The sequence below is a fragment of the Hetaerina americana genome, unplaced genomic scaffold (genome assembly GCF_022747635.1).
Source record: "Hetaerina americana unplaced genomic scaffold, ioHetAmer1.1.p SCAF_18, whole genome shotgun sequence".
Lineage (NCBI taxonomy): Eukaryota > Metazoa > Arthropoda > Insecta > Odonata > Calopterygidae > Hetaerina > Hetaerina americana.
In genome coordinates, this window is record NW_027286741.1 from 8,034,839 (window position 1) to 8,047,045 (window position 12,207).

The 12,207-nt window shown below is 38.3% G+C and overlaps 1 protein-coding gene across 1 annotated transcript in view; it reads right to left on the minus strand.

Moving 5' to 3' along the window:
• Positions 1-12,207, minus strand: part of bsf (bicoid stability factor) — a 37,575-nt gene that overhangs the window by 18,374 nt on the left and 6,994 nt on the right. Inside the window, exons 10-13 of the mRNA XM_071584390.1 lie at positions 9,186-9,392; positions 3,485-3,588; positions 2,802-2,972; positions 1,618-1,749 (exon numbers count right to left, since the gene is read on the minus strand). Of these exons, the coding sequence (XP_071440491.1) occupies positions 1,618-1,749; positions 2,802-2,972; positions 3,485-3,588; positions 9,186-9,392 (614 nt within the window). The remainder of the gene's footprint in view (positions 1-1,617; positions 1,750-2,801; positions 2,973-3,484; positions 3,589-9,185; positions 9,393-12,207) is intronic.

Sequence of the window (12,207 nt, forward strand, 5' to 3'; positions counted from 1 at the left end):
GTAGTTGCTTTTCATTTTCCTTTCTCCGAAATGTTTCTCCACCAGTTTGTGTGCTGTGTCAGTATTCACCTTCTTCATATTTTTGTTGATTATCTACCAGCAGCCCTCTATCCAATTCTCCCTAGCCTTTTGGCATTTTTGGTTGACTTGGTTCTTATGCTTCTTGTATAGACTTTCCCCATCATTATTCCTTGCGTTCTTGTATTTTCTTATTTCTTCTATTCGTTCCCCTTTCTCCATCATGCTCCATAGTTTCTTCATGTCAGCTCTCTTTCTCCACAGTTGCTCTAATGAAACTTCTACGATTGCCCTCTTCAGTTGATCCCATCTCTCTTCAGAGCACCTTCTCCTTCATCACCTAGTTAGTTGTCAATGGCCGTGGCGAATCTTTCTCTGCTGTCTTTTTCCACCAGCATTTTTGAGCCCCACCTTGGCTCTTATTCGGTCTTCTTAATTTTCTTGTAGAGAAGTTGGCTCTCCTTGATTATTAGGTTGTGATCGCTATTTATGTCTGCACCAAGGTAGCTCTTGCACTGCTTCACCTGGTTCTTGTATCTCCTTCTTACTAGTATGTAGTCTATCTTGCGATATCCCCTGGTATCTTCCGTGTGTACCTCCTTCGCCGATTTTGTTCGAAGAGGGTGTTAGCTAATACCATATTGTTCTCATTGCAGAACTTGTCTAGTCTTTCTCCTTTGGCATTCTGTTTTCCCAGCCTGAAATTTCCAACGCTTTGTCCTTCATTTCCTTCTCCAACGACTGCTTTCCAATCTCCCATTATGATGAGATTTTCTTTCCCCTTCGCCTGTCCGATGACTTCTTCCATTTGCTCGTACACTTCTATGTCTTCTTCCGTATGGCTAGATGTCGGCATGTATACTTGCACGATCATAGTGGCCATGGGCTTTCCTTCCAGCTTCACCCCTAAGGATCTTACATTCTATGTCCCTATCTTGCATCTGGCTTTCCTGACCCATGCACCCTTCCCAGTAGTCCCCACCCAGAGACCCAATTGGGGGACTATTTTACCTCCATATTATTTTACCGGGAAGGATGCCATCATGCCATAAATAGGTGAAGTGCAGGGCTGCATCAGCTTGGGAGACTAATACAGATTCCGTAACACACTCAACAATTATTACAAACCCTTAGCCATGAAACTAACTATGTACTGATTATCTACAAACTTAACTCAATCACCTTGTCTCACACACTTCTATTTCTACTCAACCCACTCTTAACATTTCCTCAGCATATATGCTAAAAAGTAAGTTATACCAGAAATTCCCATCTTAATCCTCTGCTTACTACGGCCCATCCTGATTCTTCCTTTTTCCTTCACATGGGTCATCTGATACTGATGGCCCACACTTCAATCATGTAAAAATATACAACTGTGTCCCTTACAGAAGTCAATATGTTTGAAGATGGTACTCCCTAACTATGGGCCACTCAAACTTATGGTTTCTCATACACAAAATCCAAGTTTCAAAAACATATGCTCTAGTTATTGGTGTTTCTGGTAAACCCTATTTCACAGTACATAGATATTCAGGATGAATTATCAGTACAGGCTAACTGGGTCAGTGTCAAGCAATTGCAAGCCATTAACATTACCTGAAGCAATTTTTTGGCCCCTTCAAGGTTTCGACTGCGGCAATATGCTCCATAAAGTTGCCTTTTCAATCCACGTGTGGCATTACCTTTGGCTTCTTGAACCACCAGGAGATTTTCTAAGTCCTTGATTTCCTAAAATAATATGAATATCAATGAAATGCTAATGAGAATTTAACAATGGCATAGTCATTAAGTAATTTTTATTATTAAATCATTAATGTGTGAGTCAGCGACCCATGAGAAAGAAGTTACAACACAGCTTATTGTACAATTTTAAAAGTTGAACATTTAAAAAAATTAAGATCAGTGAATTTTCATAAAGCAAAACAAAAATAAGTGTAGACTATGATAGAAATACAATGGGTGCCAAAAGTTCAAAGCATTAGCCCATGTAAGGACATGGATAATTTCGAAGATGCTGAAAATATGTGTATTCTTTTACTGCTAAATAATCATGGTGAAATTATTTCTTTGGTCGTTCAACTCCCTCACATTTAGAATGTTATGCAGCTATTAAGATAATGCTTTGTAATATTAGTTGTTTCTGATTCCCGATTCAATGATATAGAAAAATCTAATTTCATTTCATGAGCAATGTAATGAGTAATTGCATTTCAGAACTGGGGAGTGGTTAGTCAGAAGATGACAATGTTGCAACTGAAGAGAGCATACTGCAAGTATCCCAAGCAGCTTACCATACGAAATGCCAATGATTTTGATAGCAATATATCAATACGCGCAAGTCTGAAAATGATTTATTGCTTAGCATTTCTACATTTTATGTAGATTTTGGTGCAGCGAATGGGATTGTCCTAAATGAATCCTGTGAGGTGACTGACCTTAACTTAACTTCATTTACACTGATTTGATATGTAAAAGTGAAGAACTGACCAATCCTCACCCCAAACAAAGTATTTGAAGGAAGGTAAGTGAAAATAGACTTTCAGCTTATTACTGAAACACTAGAACTTCGAATATTTTCAGAGCTTTATTTATGGATGAATGGTTTCATTGTTGGGGCAATATCAACAGGTTACAAACATGTGTTTTGGTTGGTGAACATGAAATATTTATGCATTTGAATAGTAGCAACTGAGATGATACGAAAAGGATAGCATTCTTGACAGTGAAACATCATTGTGAATTAGCTAGGAGTGCACTCTGTTATAATTTTGTCAACTCACCAAAGTCTGGAAACCAACATCCTGATCAACGGAGACATTAACCGGAGTAAGTTCCTCCGAAGTCAATTTTCCCAGGAGAGAAGATATTTCTGGGGTCAGATCATGCCCAAGTCGCTGTTGGAGAAACTCCACATTCTCAGTGGTTATGCCAAGCCCAAGATTGTGGAGAGCCTGGAAAAAATGCATTAAATGCATATAGTTGTGATGTGTATTTAAAATGAATAAAAATACACTCATAGAAATAGTAACAGTAGTTCTATCCAACAAAAACAGAGTTCTGTTGGTTAGAACTTATAAAAGGATTTTTAAGTATGCATTCTACTCGAGGGAGTCAGAGAACTGTAGCTGGATTCCATGCTGTACTCAATGATATTTTGCTATAAATATCATTATATAATAAGAAAAAAATAAGTTTTTCATAAAAGAAACTACATTTAAATAAATACCCCTATTTCGGACACTGGGGGTTTGTCAGCGGTACTGACATTTTTTTCACTTGAAATGCTGTTTAAGCCTTCAGAATAATTCAAAATTGATATCGACCATTGCTATAATTTCTTTTTAGAACCAAGCTTTCAATTGCTAAAATAAAAAAAATAGTACACAGCCTCATTGCAGTTTTTTTATCTTTATTTACTTAAATTATGTAAAGGATTAGAAATGGATAAATAAAATATTCTTACCGGCAAGAGTGATAATAAAATATCAGAACGCCCAGCACGAATGTACCCACAGAGATCCAGGATAAACGAGCCCACCAACTTACGGGGTTGTGAGTTCACAGCTCCTGAAACAAAATTATAAATACACGAATAAGAGCCAAAAATTACTTGCTAACGTGTGAATATGACACAAAATAATGAGCCTGAGTCTACAACTTCGTTTATTTACAAAATGAATACAATTAATGGTGATCCCTTTCAAAACATGGCCATTTAAATTCACATACAAAATCATGTGAGACATATTTCAAAAGTGAGGACTATTTTCTTATACTTAAATATCGATGGGCCACAATCAAGACGTATGAATGCAGCAACGCATACTGATCGTTCCCAAAGCCACTGGAGTTATTGTTTCTATTCAGTAGCTGTTTGCTTGCGGGTGAATGCAGATAGCAATGTCTGCAAAAAACAAGTCTCCTCACAGTTGTGATATGTGTGCGCTGTGATTAGATTTTTACGTGGGTAAAAATATCATCAGCTGCCTAAACTCACAGGGAGTTGTGTCCAATTTTTGGACCTACAGAAAAGACTGATTGTACGGTTAGACAATAGTGTCGAGATATAAAAAAAAAAGGTTATGTGATTTTCAAGAAAGAAAAAAGCTAAGCTAAACATTAAAATAGGAGGGCAAAAACTAGAGCAGGTAGGACAGTTTACGTATCTCAGTAGTGTTTTGGACCAACACAGTCAAAGTAGGAGGGACGTAAGGAGAAAAATTGCGCCAAGCAAAGAGGCCTTCACAAGGAGGAGGGAGTAGATGACAGGGAAGTTGAGTAAGGATGCTAAGGAAAGACTTGTAAAAACTTTGATATGGAGCGTAGGTATGTACGGCGCGGAAACGTGGTCATTGAAGCAGGAGGGTAGACGTAGACTGGAGGCTTTTGAAATGTGGGTGTGGAGAAGAATGGAGAAGGTGAAATGGACAGAGAAGAAAGCAAATGAGGAAGTACTTGGTATGGTGGGCGAAGAGAGGGGTTTGTTTGGAGAAATACTATGGAGGCACGAAAAGTGGAAGAAGGGGGTATTGACTGGCAGTGGGATGTTGAAGACTGTGATAGAGGGGAGAATGTTGGGCAAACGAGGAAAGAGAAGGAACAGGATAGGGATGTTAGACAGGATGAAGGGAGGAAGAAGGTACTCAGAGATGAAGAGGGACCTGATATAGAATAGGATGATGGATTTTTTGTTTTGTTAGGAATAATAAAATGTTTGTTTGGTAGCTGTGTCCATCCAAAAACCTACCTTAACCAGTAGATTAACTAATAATAATAATAATATAGCTTTAATTATACAGGACTATAATGATTATGTACCTTGATAGAATGTTTTACTTGTTTATTATAAAGCTATTCCTTCAGGGTCAAGTCCAAAACCATTTAAGTAATTAAGTCAGACTGCTCAGAGCAAACTGGCAACCAGCTGTCGGAAGGGCAGACCCCCACCACATTTCCCAATGGGTTTTACTGCACTGGGATAGATAGTCACATCACAATAAAATCATGCCCATTACTTTCATAATGGATCATGTATGTATATAAAACTTATGCAATAGTCTCATGGATTTGAATAATAATGTACACCAAGATAACACTAGCAAACAAAAACATTTTATTTTTTGCATGTTTCTTAGATTTTGTTTCCTAGAGCTATCTTGGTGGATATTAAACATATATTTATCAACTGCCCCCTCCCCCACCCTGGGTGAATTTCATATGCCATAGGTCGTAGTACTGGGTGAACTCTACCATCACCTACAAAACCAACCTTCAGGTTGATTACTGTATTTTAATTTACAAATACCAATAAAACCCGAGTGAAAGTCTCACGGACGTAAATAATAGTGTTCACCAAGAAAGCACTGGTGAACAAAAACACAGAATCACACAAAAAAGAAAACTCGTGCATATCCCGAATTTTTGGTGGTACCGCCACCTTTCTCTAGGGAGAGAGGGATCTGAGGAGAAGGTTTCAACAGCATGGGAAGAGGATGCTGGATGAAAGGGAAAGGCAGGGAAAGGTTTGAAAGGGGAAGAGTCGGTGGGGGAAGGTTTGGAAGTGTGGGAACAATATGCGAGGCTTTGGGAGTGAAGGGGGGATGAAAATATCTGGAGATTGGGGTAATTAGTGCCTGATATTAATACCTTCAGATATATACCTTTTGCATTGTTTTGAGTTTGAGTGGTGGGTCCAAGGGTAGGAGGGATACCAGAATGGAGAGACAGTAGTATTTATCAAATGGAGTGTAATGTTTGAAGGCATGTTTTGGGATTGGGAGCATCCCAATCAGGGAAGAATCCTTGCATGAGGCATGGTGGTTTTTGATTCTAATATTAAGGGGTGTGGTACTCAGTCCAATATAGAAGGCAGGGCATAGTTGGCACTCCTGAAGGTGAACTACATCGCTGGAAGTGCACAAGAAGTAGGGAATAGGTGGGAGGGAGTTAAAAAGTGGGTTCGGGTCTTGAAAACAGGACATGTTTTGCATCTAAGTTTATTGCAGGGCATGGGATTGGCTTTGGGACAGGGTGGGATTTTAAGGAGTGTGGATTGGTCGATAAAGGAGATCTGATTAGTTGGCGAGGTGCTTTAAAGTAACGGAGGGACATTTCGGAAAAAGGTTGGCCTTGGAGTTGTGGTTCTTGAGGATATGGTAGTGGTTTTTTAGGATTCATCCCAGAGATGTGTGATGTGGTACAAAATGAAAGGGTGTGTTTCATCAGTGGAGGAAGGTTTGGGAGTGTAAGCATGTCTTTGGATTCTTTTGTTCAGGAGGAACTCAGGATAACCTTGTTGGAGGAGGGAATGGTGTAGATTTGATTGGAATTTATCAAAGGATTTGGGATGATTCCAGAATCTGTATCCTCTTAATGAAAGGGTTTGGTATAATGTGGGTGGCAACTGCTATAACGCAAGTATTGTTGTTTGTTGGTCGGTTTTATATGTATAATATGTATATAGAATATAAATGTGTACAATTTTTTGTCTATTAATGATACGTTCACATCTAGGAAAGTGATTTGGGAGGAGGAAATGGTAGAAGTGAAGGAGACAGGATGGAGCATTGAGGTCGGGAATGAACATTTTCAGGGATTTTTTTCTCTTTGAGACCAAGAAAGAGAATGGCACAGGAAGGGCTGAACCTGCTGCTCATGGCACAACCCTGATCAGCAAGTAGAATTTATTGTTAATGGAGAAGAAATTATGGGTGAGGATGAAATCCGAAAGGCTAAGGAAAAATTTAGTGCTGGTTATGTCTGGCTAAGGGTGTTAGGAGAGGTAGTATTGGGTAGCGGGGAGATCATCTGAGTGGGGAATGGATGTATAAAGGGTTGTGGCATCAATGGTGGCTATGGTAAGGTTGGTATCTGGAGGGAGGGAGATTGATTTTAGCCTTTCTAGGATATGATATGAATCTTTAATGAATGACAGTAGGGAGTGGACTATTGGCTGAAGGTTGTGGTAAACAAATGCAGATATTCTTTCCATTTGGGAGCTACAGGAGAATAAATCGATCGACCAGGATAATCAAGTTTATGTACCTGCGGGAGGATATAAAAATGAGGGTTACATGGGTGGGGAGGGGAGAAGGAGGCCATGTCTCAAGAAGATTGACCTTCATTGGGACCGTTGGAAGAAGGAAATTGAATGAGTTTCTCCTGAAGAGTGGAATTTGGTCATTTTCTGATGGGAAGAGGTATCAGAGTTGTGTGTTAACCTCCCTTATATAATCTGTTCTCTTTAGAATCACAACCGTCAAACCTTTGTCAGCAGAAGTAATGATGATACTTGGATTATTGATTAATTTTCAGAATTTGGCAGGAGACAGGTTGTGTTGCGGATTTAGGGACTTGAGGAAAGATGGGTAGGAAATTCTGGACAGGAGAAGGTTTATAAAAATATCTACTGGATGATTTTAGAGGAGAGGATTGGGATATATACAGGGTGCGGCAAAATAACTTCTTTTTTTTTAAATGCACACCAATCAGGCTGTAGAAGTCATGGCTAAGTAAGAGTGGTCTCATTTGACAAATGGGGTTCTAAAGTTTTTCCCCCACCCCAGTCAGTAGCCATGATGCGTTGGAACAGTGAGGATCATGCGTTTGCCATCAAGACCTCCTTATTGAACGGATGTTCTGTGCTTGCAACCCAGTGAGCCTTTGAAATTGCTTCAACGTAGCCCTGTTGTGCCCTGTCCCCGATCAGAAATCATTTATTACATGGGTCACGACGTTCAGACAAACTACGAGTGCAACAAGGCAAAGAGCTGGAGTCCCTTGCGCCACCAGATAACTTAAAAACATTGAGGCAGTGAGAGCAGCCATCTTAAAATCCCCATGGTGCTCTGCGCACAAGCATGTGTCAACCCTTGGACTTTCTGATAGTTCAATGGAGCAAATTCTTCACAATGACCTTCATTACCACCCGAACAAGTTGGCGATTGGGCAGGAACTCTCCGAACATGACTTCAATTTTCAGAGGATTGCATGTGAGGCTCTTCTTGAAAACATTCCCGAGGATACAATTGTGTTTTGAGGACAAAACAAACAGAACATGCACCACTGGGCTGACACCAATCCCAGAGAATTGCATCAAATGCCTTTGCATTCACCTGAAGTCACAGTGTGGTGTGCTATTTCCTCAGTGGGTCTTGTTGGTGCCTAGTTTTTTGAAGAAAATGAGGTCACAGTGATGGTTATTAACGACCAGTAGGTAAACAAGTTGGAGGAATTTTTTCCATGACTTGAACTGAACTTAGGGGACATTTGATTTCAACAGGATGGGACAACTTTAAGGGCATCGATGGCTGTAATAAGGGAACACTTCCCAGTGCTCCTCATCTTAATAAGAGGCGATATGGAGGGGCCAGCTCACATCCCTGATTTGACCCCTTGCGGTTTCTTTTGTGGGGTTTTTGTAAATCTCACCTTTACATCGACCATCCAAGGACACAGTAATTTATTTCCCCAAACGTTCACCATAATGGAACTCTGATTTGTTACATATTAGCACTAATATGCTATGCAATGAACAGTATCAAGTTTCTGACGTTATTATTTGTCCACCCTTAAGTTATGCTACCCAAAATGGGATTGCACTTGGTTATGTAAGGTAAACCTTGGTTTTCCTTGTTGCTGAATTTCGGGTCCCTGGGCACTTACCAGATTCTGCTGTAATTGGAACAGTGATGTACTTTTGAGTACTTAATAATTCACTGTTTGTCAATTCTTCATCAATGCCTAATTAAATTTGCTCTAACTTAATAGCATTATTTTAAATATTCAATTGTTCCCGGCTTAACTTTGTAGAAGTTCATGTTCATTAAATGAAGAGCACCAATGTCTCTTTCTACTGTTCTTTATTTACGTACAACTAGTTAGGTACCAAGGTACCTGATGATGATGCTTAAGCGTTAAAACTAGTTGTACGTAAATAAAGAACAGTGGAAAGATACCTGTACATTGTGCTCTTCATTTAATTAGCATTATTTTACTTAGAACACTGAGATATAGCATTTATAAATGCAGCTCAAAAAGGAGTCATAATTCATATATCCTTTAACTTTTTGGGGGTGGATATGGTCAGCTTCACATAACATAATCTCTTCACATACCCCAGTTTTACCTGGTCTCAAAAAGTTTTGTTATGATGTTGACAGTACCTGTATTCTCTTCCACCGGGGTAACATCTGCTTCCACTTCTTCTTCAACATCTGCTTCTTGGGTAACTGTGGTCCTCAGCCGATTATATCCACTGACTATCTGGCTCAAAATGGTAGCATAAGATTCATAATCCTTGGTGGATCCCAGGGCTATGTTCATAGGTCTCATTAGAGCTAATGGAGAGTACCGAGCCCTGTAGCGCTTGACTGTCAGGATAATCAAAAAAATTATAATCAATTCATTTTAATGAATGTAAACAATGAAAAATATTTCTCATTTAAATCAGTTATACACACAAGTTAACCAGACATCAAATTAAGTCCTTCTGATTAATAGTACAGTAAACCATTGCTAATCTTGACTCCTGCATTAAGCCGTTTATACAGAAGCTAATTTTTTAGTGTAACATTTCCATTTTCTTTGTGAAATTGTTAACATTAAATACTTTGAGCCTTTTCTGTCAACTACAAGAATTTTTCGTATATTCTTAACTGAAAAATCACAGTGTCTCTTATAGGCCAGGAATACAATGAATAAAAACGTGTTTAATTTGATATCTTAATACCTGGCATTAGATAAATTAAATAATAGATTATGCCACAGAATAGGGATTACCATTGTTTTGTTCAAAGTTTGTTACAAATTAATATGGACTTAATTTTTGGGATAAATATCTTTCATTTTATTTATTTATTTACACAATTACGTTGCAATTAGGCAAATTTCCTGGTGGCAACGGTCAGGTTAGGTCAAAGATAACTACTAACAACGAAAATTACATACGAACACATAAAAACAGATAAGAGACAAAATATTTTTACATAATGACACTTCCACATCACATACAAACAAACTTCCACATCACATACAAAATGCCGTCCACATCACATACAAACAATATTTTCAAAACTACAGTGAAGTTTATTACCCAGTGGCTACTTTACATTTAAACTTAAAACTTCTAAAATTGGATGGAAAGGGCTCAAACAAACCTCCAGGCAGCTGGTTCCAATCAATAATGGTTCTATTTAAAAAAGAGTATTTTTTCTTATTGGTTTTTTGAGTCCTTATTTTTATTTTGTGGCTATGGTCGTTTTTTCCCTTAAAGTTAGGCTTTTCTATCCCTTGCCATAAATCTTCCCACGCTTTGTCGTTTTTAACTATTCTATGCATCGCGCCTAACCTGCTCCTTTTTCTTCTATTTTTCAAACTCTCCCATTTCAGTACATCTAAAATATCCGTGACACTATCTGTTCTTTTGTACCTTCCGAGTACATATCTTGCTGCCTTTCTTTGAACTTTTTCTATCTTTTTAATATGTCCCACCTCATATGGATCCCATACTATGGAGGAGTATTCTAGGATAGGGATAACCAGTGCCTTATATGCTTTTTCTTTTGTGGCTACGCTACTTCCTTTTAAATTTCTCATCACCCAATGCAATACTTTAAATGCCTTCCGTGTCAAATTATCTACTTGGACTCCCCACCCAAGATCCCTAGTTAAATAAATGCCTAAATATTTGCATTGACTAGTACATGGGATTCTTTCTCCGAAGAGAGTGTAAATTTCCTTTTCTGCATTCTTTTTATTTGAAAATTTAATATGCTTACTTTTACTTATATTAATGCCCATATTATTATTTGTAACCCAGTCACCAAGGCGATCGATATCATTTTGTAATATTACGTGGTCATTTACATGTTCTATCCGTCTGTATATAATGCAGTCATCAGCAAAGAGTCTTATTTGGGAATGTAAGTTGTTTGGTAGATCGTTTACGTAAATTAGGAAGAGTAATGGCCCAAGAACACTACCTTGTGGAACTCCTGCTAATACGCTCGCCTCATTTGAAAATGTATCCCCTAATTTTACTTTTTGAGTTCTGCCTCTGGGAAAATTTTTTATCCATTGTTTTACCCTCAAGTCCAATGGTAACGAATCCAACTTTAACAATAATTTATCGTGAGGCACTCGGTCAAAAGCTGCCGAAAAATCAACAATTACTGCATCCACTTCCTTTCCTTCGTCTATTGCGTCGCCGATGTATTGACTTAAACCCAAAAGCTGCGTTTCACACGAGTATCCCGTTCTAAACCCATGTTGGTGTTTGAATAGCCATCTATCTCTTGCCCACCATTCCCGAATGTAGTCAGCGATTCTTTTTTCCATTATTTTGCAAACAACTGAGGTTATGCTTACTGGTCTATAATTGTTGGCTATTGTTTTATCCCCTTTCTTGAAAATTGGTGTAATATTTGCTTTTTTCCAATCATTGGGCAAGGCATCATTATTTAAAGTTACTTTGAATAGATGACTTAGGTACAAAGCTATTGCGGTATCACCCAGTTTTAGAATGTCAATTGAGATATTATCCGGTCCCACTGACTTATTTTTCCTCATCCTCCTTATTTTTTCACAAAATATGAGTCCTCCAAGATAATACCGTTTGTCGAGGGCAGTAGGCTATTTGGTGCTGTTATGTTGATGAAGTTCTCTGTCGTTTCTGAGCAATTTAGGGAAGCTTTATTTTCCTTTTTGTTTTCTATTCCCCGAAAAACATCCGTAAAGCAGGAGTTAAACATATTTGCTATTTCTACAGTGTCTGTTACAATACCATTTTCCTTAGTTTTTAATATAGTCACGCGTTCCCTGTTATCTTTCCTTGTTCTCATGTACCTATAAAATTTCGTTGCGTTGTCTTTTGAAATTGCATTGATAAGAAATTTTTCCTTTGCCTCCTTCTTTTCCCTATTTAGGTTCCGGACCAAGGTCCTGTAATGGTGTGACATTTCTGTACTTTCATTCTTTAATCTGTGTGCCTTTCTTACCGCTGTCTTTAGTTTTTTTATGGTTTTGTTGTAGTACTCCGGATCCGTGTTCTGTTTCAAATTTTTTATGGGAACATACTTCATTTGCCCTTCAAGAATTATTTCTTTGAATGTTTCCCATATTTTCTCCACGGTCGCTCCACTAGCTGCCCATTCAGGAAACTTGCCCCTTAATTTTAAATAAGCCCAT